Here is a 17,936-nt window from a genome sequence, read left to right on the forward strand (position 1 = left end):
GTGAGTGGGAGTTCACATATGATTTGGCTCTCTATCTGTTATTGGTGTATAGGAATTCTTGTGATTTTTGCACATTGATTTTTGTATCCGGAGACTTTGCTGAAGTTGCTTATCAGCTTAAGGAGATTTTGGGCTGAGATGACAGGGTTTTCTAAATATACAATCATGTCATCTGCAAACAGAGACAATTTGACTTCCTCTTTTCCTAATTGAACACCCTTTATTTCTTTCTCTTACCTGATTGCCATAGCCAGAAGTTCCAACACAATGTTGAATAGGAGTGATGAGAGAGGGCATCCCTGTCTTGTGCCAGTTTTCAAAGGGAATGCTTCCAGTTTTTGTCCATTCAGTACGATATTGGCTGTGGGTTTGTCATAAATACCTCTTATTATTTTGAGATACATCCCATCAATACCTAATTTATTGAGTTTTTAGCATGAAGGGCTGTTGAATTTTGTCAAAGGCACTTTCTGTATCTATTGAAATAATCATGTGGTTTTTTTCTTTGGTTCTGTTCATCTGATGAATTATGTTTATTGATTTGCATATGTTGAACCAGCCTTGCATCCCAGATACGAAGCTAACTTGATCATGGAGGATAAACTTTTTGATGTGCTGCTGGATTCGGTTTGCCAGTATTTTATTGAGGATTTTTGCATCAATGTTCATCAGGGATATTGGTCTAAAATTCTCTTTTTTTGTTGTGTCTCTGCCAGTCTTTGGTATCAGGATGATGTTGGCTTCATAAAATGAATTAGGGAGGATGCCCTCTTTTTCTATTGATTGGAATAGTTTCAGAAGGAATGGTACCAGCTCCTCTTTGTACCTCTGGTAGAATTCGGCTGTGAATCCGTCTGGTCCTGGACTTTTTTTGGTTGGTAGGGTATTAATTATTGCCTCAATTTCAGAACCTGTTATTGGTCTATTCAGGGATTCAACTTCTTCCTGGTTTAGTCTTGGGAGGGTGTATGTGTCCAGGATTTTATCCATTTCTCCTAGATTTTCTAGTTTATTTGCATAGAGGTGTTTATAGTATTCTCTGATGGTAGTTTGTATTTCTGTGGGATCGGTGGTGATATCCCTTTTATCATTTTTTATTGTGTCTATTTGATTCTTCTCTCTTTTCTTCTTTATTAGTCTTGCTAGTGGTCTATCAATTTTGTTGATCTTTTCAAAAAACCAGCTCCTGGATTCATTGAGTTTTTGAAGGGTACACCTACGACTTTCTAATCAACCTTGCAAATTGACCGTGAATCTTTGTGTCATTAACAATAAAATGTGTAAGTGATGCAACTGCTCTCATCAAGTTTTTTTTTTTTTTTTGCCATTTTCTTTCATCCTGAGTAAATCAAACCTTTGATTTTATCAACTTTTATATTAGACAAAGGTAAATTATATTTTTCTTTATATCATGTTCATTACTCTTTTCTACTTATATTTATTATAATTTTTAGTTTCTCTTAGATCTTTGAATCTGTTAAGGTACTACGGGATATTTAAGTATGAAACATTGTACCTTTTCTTGAGGAACTTATAGTCTATAGGAAAATCTTTATTGTTACCAGCTATGAGATTATTAATCTTAACTATTTAAATACAAAAAGGAATACTTAAATATTCATGCCATTTATTAATACTTGAGAGTACTTTATTTTACAAGTAGGGAAAATAATTCTACATCACAATGCAGCTGTAGCAATCATAGAATCCCTTGAATTCAGCTTAGTAGAAATAATAGGTAACAGTCAGTGCCTTGCACATGGTAGATGCTCAAATACTGGTTGCATGGATTATTACGTGCCAGGGACTTTTTATTTATTATCTCCATTTTATAGATGAGGAACTTAAAGGAAAATGAAGCTATTAAGTAAGTTGCCTAAAGTTACACAACAAGGAGAAGAGAACCAAGATTGGAACACAGAAAAATTTTGTTTCTAGAACCTGTGATTTTTTTTTTTTTCTTTTTTGAGAGGGAGTCTCACTCTGCCGCCCAGGCTGGAGTGCAGTGGCGCGATCTCGGCTCATTGCAAGCTCCGCCTCCTGGGTTCACGCCATTCTCCTGCCTCAGCCTCCTGAGTAGCTGGGACTACAGGCGTCTGCCTCCACGTCCGGCTCATTTTTTGTATTTTTTTTAGTAGAGACGGGGTTTCACCATGTTAGCCAGGATGATCTAGGCTCAAGTGATCCTCCAGCTTCAGCTTCCCAAGTAGCTAGGACCAGAGGCATACACTATCATGCCTGGCTTATTTTTTTATTTTTTTAGAGACAGGGTCTTGTTTCATTGCCCAGTCTAGCTTTGAACTCTTGGCTTCAAGCAATCCTCCCACCTTAGCCTCCCAAATCACTAGGATTAGCTGTGATCTTTGATAAAGATATACAGCTATTGCCAATTTGTGGTCGGTAGGGAGGGAGCTGGTAAAATACCTCATTCTCTTTCTCTTCCTAGCCTACTGATATACTAGTACCTTCCACAGATTTAACCCAATCAGGAGCCAGAAGACAGAGAGTTTGCTGTACCCACAGAGATCAGCCACAGAGGGCACAGTAGAGTGTGGAGAAAGGGTGGGAAGTGAATCAGGAGTGACCAATGAAGGATATCCGGTATACTACTCATTCTTCAAGGCCTAGCTCAAGGTCTACCCCCTTCATTCAAACTTTCATTCATTACTTCGATATATACTAATTGTTCTCTTTGTGCCAGACATCAATTTGTCTGCCTGCTTTTCTAAGAATAGAGCCCTATCTCTTGACTCACATGGTTACTTTAGCAGTCATTTTATGCAGTGTGCACATCCAAAGGTGGTATTTGAACTAAGACCAATGAGTCCTTTCTCCTGGATTTTGAATTTGGAGTTAGGATATACTTGGGTGAGTTTCTCCCTGGGTGGCTGAAGCTGTAACATGTAGAACTTTGAAGGTTTTAGTAGCCCTGTTTTCTGCTGCTCCTCTTTCAGCTTCCTTTTGGGTTTCCTTCTATCTCAGTTGACTTTATTTCTCACCCTTATATACTGGCTTCTTCTTTAATCTATGAATTTTCCTTAGGATTAAGTCATTTTCCATTTTCTATCCTCTAATAACTCTCTAAGTGATAGTACCTGTTTTTACAGCTTAAATACTATTTTAAAACTACAAAAAATGTTTTAATTTTAGGAAAAATAGAAAATGCTAATCACATAATGAAGAAAATAAAAATTTCCTATAATCTCACCACTCTGATAAATCAACTTATTTCTACAAAAGAGTCAAAAGTTTGTTGTTTATCCAGTTCTTAAGACCTTTAAAAAATGAAGTAGTCAGGATTCTTAATTGCACACTGATTTAGTCAGCAAAGGAATTTATTGAAAAGGCATTGGTCATTTCACATTTGAAAAATGATTACAAACAAGGGAGGTTATGCAGTATCAAAGACCATAGCATAAAACCAGCTTCCACTCTTGAATAGTGTGTATCACAGCTTATATCATCATTGCTGACCATAGTGGATGCTGCTGCTGCTGCTGCTGCTGCTGCTGCTGCTGTATCATTGTCACCTATAGAGCTTGAAGTTACTATACTTCCCTGTCTACCAACAGATGGATTTGCAATAGTCCTTGCTTTTTTGTGATAACTAATCCGATATCCAAGACTGGCGCATCAGATTAGCAGAGCCTGGTCTCATGCTTATAAAGCTGGTACCTGGCATCTTTGCTTCTCTGATAGGCAGTGGGCTCTTAGAATGTAGAAAAACTACCCACTGCCTACCAGAGAAACAAAGATGCCAGGTACTAACTTTATAAGGGAGTTCAGATACTGTGTAGCCAAGACTGCAAATCAGATTATTGAGTATTTAATATAGTCAGTATACACAGAAGAACAGCACAATCAATTGCACACTAATTCAAAAGTTGGTATTTCAAGATCTTAGTGTGTTTGATTGGTGTCTACTAAACTTAATGAACATGTAGACTGTAGAACATGTAGAAATGTAGACTGCTTTTACATCCTTCAGTTTTACCCTCCACAGCACTGCCAGAGTTATTTTTCTAAAATGCAAATTTTGTTATGTCATTCTTCTACTCAAAATCCTTCAGTGGTTAATTCCTCATTTTTTTTAGTGTAACATTCAAACTCTTTAGTGTGATATACAAGTCCTTCTCAATATTTGAATCCTGCCAAATTTCTAGCCACAACTACCAATATTCTACTCTGTCCCCTGAAATAACACATTAGCTCCAGTCATATCTTATTAGTTCTGTTTCCCTGAAGAATATCATGCTCTTTCATGTTTCTGTGGCTTTGTGCGTGTAGAACCTTTTGCCTGGAATGCCTACCCCTTTGTTGTCTTCTTTGCAAATTTATCTTTAAAGATTCGGTTCAAATACCACCTTTGCATGTAATACCTTGTTGATACCCCCAGTTTCTTTGTTTTTTTTTTAATACATTTTTCTAATGTAGCACTCATTACATTGTATTGTAATAATTTCTTACATAATTTTTCCTATTAGAGGCTAATAAATTTAGGAATTGAGATTTCCTTGTTATCTTTTTATCTCAGAAGACGTTTGTTGAATAAATAATGGAAACGGCTGTACTTCTGGTTAGTTGATTATGTTAGTACACTCCTTTTAAGATTCAAAGTCATGCAGTCAATCTCTTTATGATTGATTAACTTTGCCTGATCCACAACCACAGGTTATGTTCCCACCTTGGCTAATCTTGCAAGGGAACTAGGGAAAATACACTTTAATGGACCAACAGTATTATTTTGATATATGAAATATAACAAATTGTAATTATAGGCTTAAGGATGAACTTTGACACTGTTAGGAAAGTACCTTTTTTAAGTGAAATATGTGTACTGAATTTTCTGTTTAATATGTTTCTTATTAAGGAACTAAAAAAAGCAGCCTCAGACTTGATAAAGTCCAAAGTCACATGTCAATATAAGATGGGAGAAGAAAACATCAATCTAACAATTAAAGAACAAAAATTTCAAGAACTTCAAGAAAGACTCAACATGGTATTTTATTAAATGTATTTGTTTATAACATTAATATTTTCAATAAAACTTACGAGAGTTTCAGGATTATAACACAAAAATGTTCCTTCTTTGCAAAGTCAATATACATAGTTAAAGGTATTATGAATCTGTTTTCTTTTTATTAGATAATTTTTGCCATAGACTTTAGAACAATAAGATTTGGCTAGAACTATTTAATTTCCACTTGAATATGGTTTTGAATAATCTTGTGGTACAATGGTGTTTCCAGGACAGCTTTGGAGATGAGAAATTTTATAGTTTTTAACATTTACAAGTGTGCACCAACTTATGTTGGTATATAATATCTTCTTCAGTTCACTGAAGTCACTGTTTAAACCACAAACAAATGTGGATACTTTGGGCTGGGTGCAGTGGCTCATGCCTGTAATCCCAGCACTTTAGGAGGCCGAGGTGGGTGGATCACTTGAGGTCAGGAGTTCAAGACCAGCTTGGCCAACATGGTGAAACCCCATCTCTGCTAAAAATGCAAAAATTAACTGTGCATGTTAGTAGGCATCTGTAATCCCAGCTACTTGGGAGGCTGAGGCATGAGAATCCACTTGAACCTGGGAGGAAGAGGTTGCAGTGAACCAAGATCACACCACTGCACTCCAGACTGGGTGATAGAGCAAGACAGTCTCAAAACAAACAAACAAAAAAACAAATGTGGTACTCTGGGGGTAGTAATAGGTCATAATACTCCAAAGTTTGTTTAGTACTGAATTGAATGTAGAATTTGCTGAATTTTCTATCATAACTTTAAAACTATTCAAATTTTAAAGGAACTGGAATTAAATGAGAAGATTAATGAAGAGATTACACGTATTCAAGAAGAAAAACAGGTAAGCCATCATAAGACATTTGGAAGTCAGTAAATATTCTAAAAATCAGATAAAATGTGAAAAATAAATTAAGTGGATCATGCATAGCACATAGTAGGCACTCAGTTAATGTGTATTAAATATACATGTGTATACTTTTAAAAATCAGTCTCAATATACTTTCATTAAAAATACCTTAATTTTTTCCTTGATAGATTAGACCAGTTATACCCTAACAGATAATTATTGAAGTTTATTTATGTGTAGTGCATATTTTTTCAGGACATTATATTCTCATTTGTCTATTTGATGCTTATAATTATTCCATTTTTTAAAAGATGTGTAAAAGAATATTCCTCTTCTTTCTTTTTTCTCTTCTGCTTTTCCTCCATTTGACTCTGAATGTATGCCATGACACCCTAGCCCATTATGACATTTTATAATATTATACCTTATATGACATTTTAGTAGTGATATGTTTACTGTTGGGGGGTTGGTAGCCAACAAATGTTTATTTTAGTTTTGAATTATTCACATGTGTCTTAGAATCCACAGTTTATTCCAAAAAACTTTGTTAATTATTTGAGGGACTCTTGAAAATAATGTAATAGAAATTATTTTGGATACCATTAGATGTGTCATTAGTTTAATATAAAGTATTGAAATTAAACTATAAATACAATGAGGAAACTAGAAAATGTATGTGAAGAATGAGCTTAGAAACACACCTACTATCTTAAAACTTTTAAATTGATATATATCATATTTGTGTATTTTCAAAGGATATCATCATTTCTTTCCAACATATGCAGCAGTTACTTCAGCAACAAATTCAAGCTAATACTGAAATGGAGGCAGAATTGAAGAGGCTAAAAGAAAATAATCAGGTTCTATCTATCTATCTATCTATCTATCTATCTATCTATCTATCTATCTGTGTTTTAGTATATTTTCATCTAATTAACTTCCCCTGTTTAGTTTATTCTTCTGTCCAGTTTTATTGAAATTATTTTGAATGCTAGGGGTAAGATATTGACTTCCTTCATCAACTTGTTTTCAGTGTCTAAAGTAATGAACATATATTATTCAACATTTATGTCACTAGTGAAATGTTAAATTTTATCAAGTATCCGACTTCATTTTACAAAGTGAAAAATCCACTCTGTTACAACAGAATGAATAGGATTTTTTTTTTTTCCTTAGAATTGTGGTCACAATCCAACACTGAAAATAAAAGGCGAAAGTGTCAACTGCAGTTTAAGAGAGCATTCAGCCAGCTCTCAGAAGTTTGGGGTAGATTTCTCTTCACAGGATAGTGATAAAATTGGCACGGTTACCACAATAATCACCTCATCATCCTCTTTCCAATATATATAAGAAAATGACTGGGAAGGAGAAGACATTGTTGGCCATTGATAATTTGGGAGTGCAGTGTTCAAAAAGAGAGGCTTTTTCTCTTACATCCCTAGCAGAGGCCGGTGCATTTCCCCTTATGAAGCTAAATGAAGAAATGTACAAGAAAATCTCTTATAGGGATTGAGATACAAGAAGTGGAGACTGCCATTTGTTACCTGGCTAGATGCTTGAAATGCTGTTGAAAGGTGAAGGTCCACTCTAGTGTTACCAGTAGAGTAAAATGTGATAAGCTCATGTGGAAGCGGTTGGCATATGTTTCTTTTTTCTTTTCTTTTCTTTTCTTTTCTTTCTTTCTTTCTTTCTTTCTTTCTTTCTTTTTTTGAAATGGAGTCTTACTCTGTCACCCAAGCTGGAGTGCAGTGGCATGATCTTGGTTCACTGCAACCTCCACCTCCTGGGTTCAAGTGATTCTCCTGCCTCAGCTCCCGAGTAGCTGAGATTACAGGTGCCCACCACCACAGCCAGCTAGGCATAGGTTTCTTGAAGTTTGGAAGTTTGCCAAGAACATATCAACTGATGCCCAGTTTTGGTCTACAAGTTTCAAAAAGAAAAGTCTTTAGAGTAATCTGTGCCAGTGGAGCTTGAAGTGTATTATTCTTAAAAAACCTTAGTGGTTATTTGGCTTAACATGAAGGAACCATGGAGATTAGTGGAGGAGCAGGAACTGCCCTGTATGCCACTGGGCCAAGTGATGGGATGTCCAATTCAGAAAAGGGGTTGGGGGTATGTTCCACTGGGGTGGCCAGTAGAAGATACTTCTATCCTTCTGAAGGGGTTCGGGGTAAAGCTGAACATTTCCCATGAAAACTACAATTACCTCCCACATAAAAACTACCGTCAGTCAAGGCCAGGGCCAGTTTCATGAGTATGTGACCAGTGCACTGGCATCATAGGGATCCAGACTCAGAAGGGCCTCCTGCTTCAGGTTTAATGTTTCATGGTCACTGTCTTGAAGATTTTATTTTGAATTTACATTTTGTAAATGAAGTCTAATGGTAATGAAGCATGTGCTAGGGGCTTAGATCTTCAGCTCAGGTATTGTCTCCATTACTTCTCAGTACTGGTTCTTGGCTGCTGGCTCTTCCACCCTCTGGGGACCTACATCCTGCTTTGCCTCCTACTCCTGGTTCCTGTCCTGCCACTGGTGTAGTTTGATTGGGTCACATTTGCGGGGAAAGGTCTGTGTTCTACTGTTGACCTTCACTCTTTGGTTAGGGTGTAGGTGCAGGTGGGGAGGGCCTAGGTGGGGTGCCTATACCCCACAGTATTTGGGGTAAGGCATAACAACAGTTGTCTTTGTAGCAGGTTGGCAGTGCCTTAAAATGTTAGGCAGGTGACTTGGTGGGAGTGTGCAGGGAGGATGAATCCCCAGTCCAGGTACTGAGTGCATACCTCCTGGCAGTTGCAGTCTCTTGAGAGTCACCCATTTGCCATGGGTTGGAGTGAAGGGCCCACGGGAAGGGAAGAATTCACTTCCCCACCGATGTCCAGGACATAGTAGATGGGTCTAGCCGCTGGCAGGACAGGGACCCTGGTAGCTGTTGGCTCTCAGTCATGCTGAGTTGTGTGATGAGGCCCTTAGGCACGTTATGAGGGTCTGCATTTGCCTGGTGAGTATCCCCAAGCCTAGGGGATCATGATATTAAATAGAAAATAAAAAGCACCATGACAAATTGAAAGAGAGAGAGGGGCTGCAAAGAAGGGAAAAAATTTTATATTTTAGTACCTTTAGTAGCACTTTTTTCCCTGTGGTTTTCATTTTGTACCAGGCCCAACAAATTATGCAGAGTCTATCATTGAATGGAACCAAATTGAACCTCAGCAATGCAAAATTTATTAATATCTCCTCACCATTGATGTTCTATGGCTTATCATGTAACGAAAGTTTTGCCTTCCTTATTTCTCTTATGTGTCCCAAATACTATAGAAGAGGGAGGGAGGGGTGGTATCCTATCGTCAGACCTCTCCCTTCTTTTAATCCATTCACCTATTCCAATATAAGACTAGCAAAAAAAGTTTCTCTGAAAGTCCAGCTGTTAGCAAGTACTCACCTCCCATCTCCCCTGCCCACTCTGTAGTTAGATAACTGGAACTATTTCTCTAATGTGTTGAACCTTCTCCCAAGCAACATATGATATAATTTAACTAGGTTCTTTATGAATAGCTGTTACCAAGAGCATCTTCTAATCCAAATAAATGAGTTGAAACATAGATTTTTAGGCCAAACAAAATATTAACAATCATCTAATCCAACCATTTTGTTTAATGAAAAGAGAGACTCAGAAAATGTAGGCAGTGTGGTTCAAAGCCTCAAAATTAGTGATAAAATTAGGATTAAATCTGTTGTGATTCTAATCCAGCACTATTTCTACAACATACTGTTAAGATATTTTTCCTAGATCTATGAGAGCTTATCTAGCAATTTTGTTAGATCAATTATACTAAGATCATAACTCGTAACTTCTTCATACTGCTGAATTCTACAGAGCCTATATATAGTTATGTGTTTCTCTGAGTTAATGGTGACTATAAATATAATTCCAGGATCTTTTGACTATGACTACCAATCATTAGATAATCAAATGCCTCTCTCTATTTCCCTCAAATGCCTTTCTCTTTAACTGCCACAAGTATTACCTGAACCTCGATAGTACATAGAGAAGCTAGATTTTGTAAACTAAAATTTTAAAGTATTGTCAAAAACAGGATAGAATTGTCAGCTTTTTATTTTGATAAGTAAAGATATTAAGAATGCAAACAATACAATCTGCAAACAATACAATCTATCATTACTATCATATTATGAAAGAGAACATTTTAACATCAAACATATATTAAGGATATAATCTCAGAATAAAGGATAGTCCTTTATAAGAAAAGGCATTTGATGACCTTATATTGACATTTTTTGCCTTGGACTAGTGAATATTTTGTCATGGATATTGTCGGCAGACTGATATCTGAGAACCACTGAAATATAGCGTAACAAAATATTAATGTTGAGCTGTTGCTGAGGATTATGCTGCATAGATATCTCAAGTGTTTTCTTGAGGAACATTCTCATTCCACCTGTACTAAAAGGGATCATTACTCTTGATAATGGCCAACTGTTTTTCAGTGCTCTGCAATCATGCTGTCATCTGTCTTACTTTTCTAGTAGTAAAATTTAGAGCACAGAAAGCTAAATTCTCATGATAGGAAATATTTTCTATTGCGATTTAGTTATAGATTAGTCCAGTTATACACATAGTTATGTTCCTATAGTCATAGTATTAACAAGAATAATTTACTTATTTTTTTCCATAGTATTTTTTCATAGTATTAACTAGGATCATTTAGTTAGTTTTTGGAAGATTAAAGCATTAGCAAATGGTTTCACTTTGAATTTTCACAATATCCATTTTTTTCAGAGATGGTTTTCAAAAGAGAGGCATTTGCATTATCTAAGTTATTGGTAGTCATAGTCAAAAGATCCTGGAATTATATTGACAGTCGCCATTAACTCAGAGAAACACATAACTGTATATTTATGACTACCCTAGACTCTGTAGAATTCAACGGTACATAAGTACTGGACTTAGAGCTCATGAAGGGGCAAGTTAGGAGTTGTGGTCTTAATATAGCTGATCTAACAAAATTACTAGATCAGCTCTCTCTGTTATCCAGATGCAAAATATTCCAAATAATTTCCTAATAGAATATAGGAATATAGCCAAAAGGCCAGGAAACAATCCCTGATAGAATATAAACTCCATGGCCCAGCGCAGTGGCTCACACCTGTAATCCCAGCACTTTGGGAGGCAGAGGTGGGTGGATCACCTGAGGTTGGGAATTTGAGACCAGTCTGATCAACATTGTGAAACAACATCTCTACTTAAAAATACAAAATTAGATGGGCATCGTGGCATATACCGGTAATCCCAGCTACTCAGGAGCCTGAGGCAGGAGAATTGCTTGAACCCAGGAGGCGGAAGTTGCAGTGAGCTGAGATTGCACCATTGCACTCCAGCCTGGGCAACAAGAGTGAAGCTCTGTCTCAAAAAAAAAAAAAAAAAAAAAAAATATATATATATATACACACACACACACACACACACACACACATATATATACACACACACACACACATATATATACTCCATAAGGACAGCAACATTTCCACTGATGTAGCATAAAAGCTTAAAACAGTGTCTGGCACATCATAGGAGCTCATTCAATTTTAAATTTTAAACTAAATTTTCTTTTTTTTTTTAATTTATTTTTTATTATTATTATACTTTAAGTTCTAGGGTACATGTGCATAATGTGCAGGTTTGTTACATATGTATACTTGTGCCATGTTGCTGTGCTGCACCCATCAACTCGTCAGCACCCACCAACTCGTCATTTACATCAGGTATAACTCCCAATGCAATCCCTCCCCCCTCCCCGCTCCCCATGATAGGCCCCGGTGTGTGATGTCCCCCTTCCTGAGTCCAAGGGATCTCATTGTTCAGTTCCCACCTATGAGTGAGAACATGCGGTGTTTGGTTTTCTGTTCTTGTGATAGTTTGCGAAGAATGATGGTTTCCAGCTGCATCCATGTCCCTACAAAGGACACAAACTCATCCTTTTTGATGGCTGCATAGTATTCCATGGTGTATATGTGCCACATTTTCTTAATCCAGTCTGTCACTGATGGACATTTGGGTTGATTCCAAGTCTTTGCTATTGTGAATAGTGCTGCAATAAACATACGTGTGCATGTGTCTTTAGAGCAGCATGATTTATAATCCTTTGGGTATATACCCAGTAATGGGATGGCTGGGTCATATGGTACATCTAGTTCTAGATCCTTGAGGAATCACCATACTGTTTTCCATAATGGTTGAACTAGTTTACAATCCCACCAACAGTGTAAAAGTGTTCCTATTTCTCCACATTCTCTCCAGCACCTGTTGTTTCCTGACTTTTTAATGATCGCCATTCTAACTGGTGTGAGATGGTATCTCATTGTGGTTTTGATTTGCATTTCTCTGATGGCCAGTGATGATGAGCATTTTTTCATGTGTCTGTTGGCTGTATGAATGTCTTCTTTTGAGAAATGTCTGTTCATATCCTTTGCCCACTTTTTGATGGGGTTGTTTGTTTTTTTCTTGTAAATTTGTTTGAGTTCTTTGTAGGTTCTGGATATTAGCCCTTTGTCAGATGAGTAGATTGCAAAAATTTTCTCCCATTCTGTAGGTTGCCTGTTCACTCTGATGGTAGTTTCTTTTGCTGTGCAGAAGCTCTTTAGTTTAATGAGATCCCATTTGTCAATTTTGGCTTTTGCTGCCGTTGCTTTTGGTGTTTTAGACATGAAGTCTTTGCTCATGCCTATGTCCTGAATGGTACTACCTAGGTTTTCCTCTAGGGTTTTTATGGTGTTAGGTCTAACATTTAAGTCTCTAATCCATCTTGAATTAATTTTCGTATAAGGAGTAAGGAAAGGATCCAGTTTCAGCTTTCTACTTATGGCTAGCCAATTTTCCCAGCACCATTTATTAAATAGGGAATCCTTTCCCCATTTCTTGTTTCTCTCAGGTTTGTCAAAGATCAGATGGCTGTAGATGTGTGGTATTATTTCTGAGGACTCTGTTCTGTTCCATTGGTCTATATCTCTGTTTTGGTACCAGTACCATGCTGTTTTGGTTACTGTATACTTGTAGTATATAAACTAAATTTTCTTAATGAATGAAAGATGAACATGAATAAACTCATAGTCTTTCTGAGTTTAGGTATTGCCTGGTCAGGACTTCTAGTTAAACATGTTTAACCCCACATTACGTATTTTTGAAACTGCAATAAAATGACACTAATTATATCCACAAGGACAAGGAAATGGGGAGGAAACAGTAATAGTACTAAAAAGTGGGAACCAGACAGACAACGGTAATTTACTTAGCACAAGAGAAGTAGAAACGAAATCAAAGATGCAGAAATGGTCAGGATTTGCAAGTATCACAACTGAAGCCAGAAACTAGATCTATGTAAGAAGTCATTGCAACCCCATATTCTCTTTCCCATCCTGCACAAGTAGACACTGCTCCTCTCCTACTTTGCAGAAGATTGGAAGTTTCTGTTGTAGAATCTGAGGGACAGCTGAAGTTTGGGGGGAAGGGGATCTAGTGGTTTGCTGGAGCCAGCTTTTGCCAGTGGGAGCTGGTTGTTAGTTATTAAGGAATTTTGTGAACTGGTTGTTAAACCAATGGTAGTTTGAAATTAACTATGATGTGAATATTTAACATGAATGAAAAATGGCAAATGCTTCAAATCAGGCTTTTTTATTTTTTATTTTTTGAGAGCTAGTTTATCAGTTTACTACTAAGAGTATGATATTGACAAGAGGTTGGAAAGTCTGAATTCTGAATGGTGAGACCTTCCAGCCCAGTATCCTCATTTAGAGGGCAGCTAGCCTAATTCCCCAGCAGAAAAATGGAAGATTCCTTTCAGGGGAAACTAATCTGCCCAAAAGAAAAGACTAACTGATACAGTTAAGCTTTCCCAGTGAAATAGCTCAGCCAGATCCATCCACAGTGAAACCTACCATTTGACAAAACTTTCAGCTGGTATTTTAATACCTCATTTTAAAATATGAATAAGTAGTTAAGGATTACTGGACATTTGGAGAAAGCCTCTGATATGGCTTAGATATTTATCCACCCAAATCTCATGTTGAGATGTAATCCCCAATGTTGGAGGTGGGGCCTGGTGGGAGGTGTGTGGGTCATGGAGGCGTATTCCTCATGGCTTGGTGCTGTCCTCAGGATAGTGAATGAGGATAGTGAATGATCTCATTTTCATGAGATCTGGTTGTTTAAAAGTGTGTGGCACCTGCCTGCCTCGCTCTTGCTCCTGCTTTCACCATGTGATATGCAAGCTCCCACTTCACCTTCCACCACAAGTAAAAGCTTCCTTAGGCCTCGCCAGAAGCAGATGCCAGTGCTATGCTTCCTGTACAGCCTGCAGAACCATGGGCCAATTAAACTTCTTTTCTTATAAATTACCCAGTCTCAAGTATTTCTTTAGCAATGCAAGAACAACCTAATACAGCCTCCAATATGAAAAACTGACAAAACAAATAGGATAATGAAAAAACCTTGTAGAAACTAAGAAAGTATATTTAGTTAAAGGGAACATGTTAATCTACAAAATAAGAATTTTGAGTTTATAAAGAAACTTTTAGAGAATAAAAGAGACCCCTTAAGATAAATATATTAGCAGACATAAAAAGTGCAAAGGAAAGGTTGGAGGATAATATTGTCTTCTAAAAAGTAGACCCAAAAGACAAAAAGATGGAAAACGGGAAAGGAAACTGGGGAGTCAGTTCAAGATGTCTGGTGAGTGTCAGAGAGAGAAGAGAGAAAATAGAGGGAAAGGAAATGACCAAAGAATTAATACAAAAAAGTTATCTAGGCCTGACAGATGTAAGTTTGTCTTGCTCAATACCAATGCATATCATTATGAAATTTTGTACAACACATAAAGAAAATATTCTAAAACTGTACAAGAAAGTAGGTCATATACAGGGATTAAGAATGAGAATGGTAACATAAGGTTTCAGACTTCTCAGTGGCAACAATGGAAAGTAGAAGACAATTGAACCATGCCTTCAGATGTTGGGAAAAAATTGATTTCCAAAGCAGAGTTGTACCGTATTTAGCCAAACAAATTGTCAAGTATTGGTAGAATCAAGACATCTTCAGACATATAGGGTCTCAAAACATTTGCCACCCTATGCCTCCTTTATCAAGAAGTAATAGAATGTTTGCTCTACCAAGACAGGGGAGTAAACCAAGAAAGGAAACTATGGGATCTGGGAAACAGGAGACTCATGACAGAACTGAAAAAGGGCATCCTCAGAGATAACCTAATTTGTACAGCTGACAGAAGTAGGTCAAAATTGTAATGGAAGGATGGATGTCTCAAAAAAACTGAAATCGAGAGAATACCTAAAGTAGGCAGTTTCCTTTAGATGGAGTTATTGGGTGCAGACAAGAAATGATTGACATTGCTAGTGCACTATTTTAAAAGCATGATGTTCTTGGTCATTTATTATTACTAGGATAGAGACTGTGGTTTATTCTCCCATGTCTTCTCTAAAGTTCTATTTATCTTCTAAAATACAGTATGTTATCAATAAAAAAATTTGTTAGAATGTTAAAGTACTAAGCATCTATTATACACACTATAAATGTTTAGAAACTACTCTGTTTTATAGTTATGCACCACATGACAATGTTTTGGTCAATGACAGACTGCATATAAGATGGTGGCTCCACAAGATTATAATGGAGATAAAAATTCCTATCTGCTAACATCATAGCCATCATATTGTCATAGCACAACACATTACTCACATGTTTGTTGGTAATGCTGGTATAAACAAACCTGCTGCACTGTCAGTCATATAAAAGTGTAGTACATACAATTATATATAATACATAATACTTGATAATGATAATAATGACTATGTTACTGGTTTATGTATTTACTATACTATACTTCTTATCATTATTTTAGTTTACTCCTTCTATTTGTTAAAAAAAAAAAAGTTGGCCAGGCACGGTGGCTCATGCCTGTTAAGTAATCCCAGCACTTTGGGAGGCCGAGGTGGGCGGATCACGAGGTCTGGAATTTGAGACCAGCCTGACCAACATGGTGAAACCCCATCTCTACTAAAAATACAAAAATTAGCCGGTGTGGTGGTACGCACCTGTAATCCCAGCTACTCAGGGGGGCTGAGGCACGAGAATCGTTTGAACCTGGGAGATGGAGGTTGCAGTGAGCCGAGATCGCGCCATTGCAACCCAGCCTGGGCAGCCAAGCGACTTCATCTCAAAAAACAAACAAACAAACAAACAAACAAACAAAAAAACCCACAAAAGTTAACTGTGAAACAGCCTCAGGCAGGTCCTTCAGGAAGCATTCCAGAAAAGGGAGTATTATGATAGGAGATGATAGTTCTATGGGTATTACTGCCCCTGAAGACTTTCCAGAGGGAAAGTATATAGAGGTGGAAGACAGTTAATATTGATAATCCTGACTCTGTGTGTAGGCCTAGGCTAATGTGTGTGTTTGTGTGTTAGTTTTTTTAAATAATATTTACAGTGGTTTTATTAATACTCATTAAAAACTAGAAACAGCACAAATGTTCAACCCAGAGGTGAATGTATAAACAAACTATGGTGCATCCATACAACAGACTACTCAGCGGTAAAAGAGAACCAACTACTGATTCACACAACAAAATGGATGAATCTCAAATGCATTTTGCTAAGTAAATGAAACCAGACTCAAAAGGCTACATACAGTGTTGTTCCGTGATTCCATTTATAGGACATTTGACAAAAGCCACAATTAGAGAGACAGAAAACAGATTATTGATGGGCAGTGAAGAATAGGGGTGCTGCAAAGTGGCCCAAGGGAACTTTTGGGAGTAATAAAACTGCTCTCTATATCTTCTGGGAGTTACATGACATATGTATTTGTTAAAATGAACAATTGGGGAGGGGAAATGGGAACTCCCGTTTAATGGATACAGAATTTCTATTTGAGATGATGAGAAAGTTCTGAACATGGATAGTGGTGATAGTTGCATGACATTGTGAATATACTTAGTGCCCCTGACTTATACACCTAAAAATGGTTAAACTGGTAAATTTTATGTTACATGTATGTATTTTTAACTTTTATTTTAGGTTCAGAGGTACATGTGCAGGTTTGTTACATAGGTAAATTGAGTGTCACATAGGTTTGGTGTACAGATTATTTCATCACCCAGATAATAAGTATAGTACCTGATTGGTAGTTTTTCGATCTCCTTCCACCCTCAAGTAGGCCGCAGTGTCCATTGTTCCCTTCTTTGTGTCTATATGTGCTCAACGTTTAGCTTCCACTTATAAGTGAGAACATGTGGTATTTGGTTTTCTGTTCCTGTGTTAGTTTTCTTAGGATAATAGCTCCATCCATGTTGCTGCAAAGGACATGATCTCATTCGTTTTATGGTTGTGTCATATTCCATGGTGTATGGATGTAGAGAAAGAAAATGTGGTACAGTCTACTGTTAATGAGCATTTAGGTTGATTCTAAGTATTTGCTATTGTGAATACTGCTGTGATGATGTGTCTTAGTTTTTTACCAAAATGTTTAAAAAGGAAAAATGTAAAAATTTAAAAATAAAGGCCGGGAGTGGTGGCTCACACCTGTAATCCCAGAACTTTGGAAGGCCAAGGCGGGCGGATCACAAGGTCAGGAGATCGAGACCATCATGGCTAACACGGTGAAACCCCGTCTCTACTAAAAACATAAAAAATTAGTCGGGCGTGGTAGCAGGCGCCTGTATTCCCAGCTACACAGGAGGCTGAGGCAGGAGAATGGCGTGAACCCAGGAGGTGGAGCTTGCAGTGAGCCAAGATTGTGCCACTGCACTCCAGCCTGGGCAACAGAGCAAGACTCCATCTCAAAAAAAAAAAAAAAATTAAAAAATAGAAAGACAGTTTATAGAATAAGAATATAAAGAAAGAAAATATTTTTGTACAGCTATACAATCTGTGTGTTTTAAGCTAAGTGTTATTTCAAAAGAGTCAAAAAGTTAAAAAAAAAGTTTATCAAGTCAACTAAGCTTGATTTATTATTGAAGAAAGAAAATATTAAAAAAA

The 17,936-nt window shown here is 37.0% G+C and overlaps 1 protein-coding gene across 1 annotated transcript in view; it reads left to right on the plus strand.

Annotated features, from left to right (window-relative positions):
- CCDC73 (coiled-coil domain containing 73) overlaps positions 1-17,936 on the plus strand; it is a 156,696-nt gene that overhangs the window by 110,859 nt on the left and 27,901 nt on the right. The window contains exons 10-12 of the mRNA XM_005578269.5: positions 4,871-4,999; positions 5,803-5,862; positions 6,624-6,728. Coding sequence (XP_005578326.4) covers positions 4,871-4,999; positions 5,803-5,862; positions 6,624-6,728 — 294 coding nt within the window. The remainder of the gene's footprint in view (positions 1-4,870; positions 5,000-5,802; positions 5,863-6,623; positions 6,729-17,936) is intronic.

This window comes from Macaca fascicularis, chromosome 14 (genome assembly GCF_037993035.2).
Source record: "Macaca fascicularis isolate 582-1 chromosome 14, T2T-MFA8v1.1".
Lineage (NCBI taxonomy): Eukaryota > Metazoa > Chordata > Mammalia > Primates > Cercopithecidae > Macaca > Macaca fascicularis.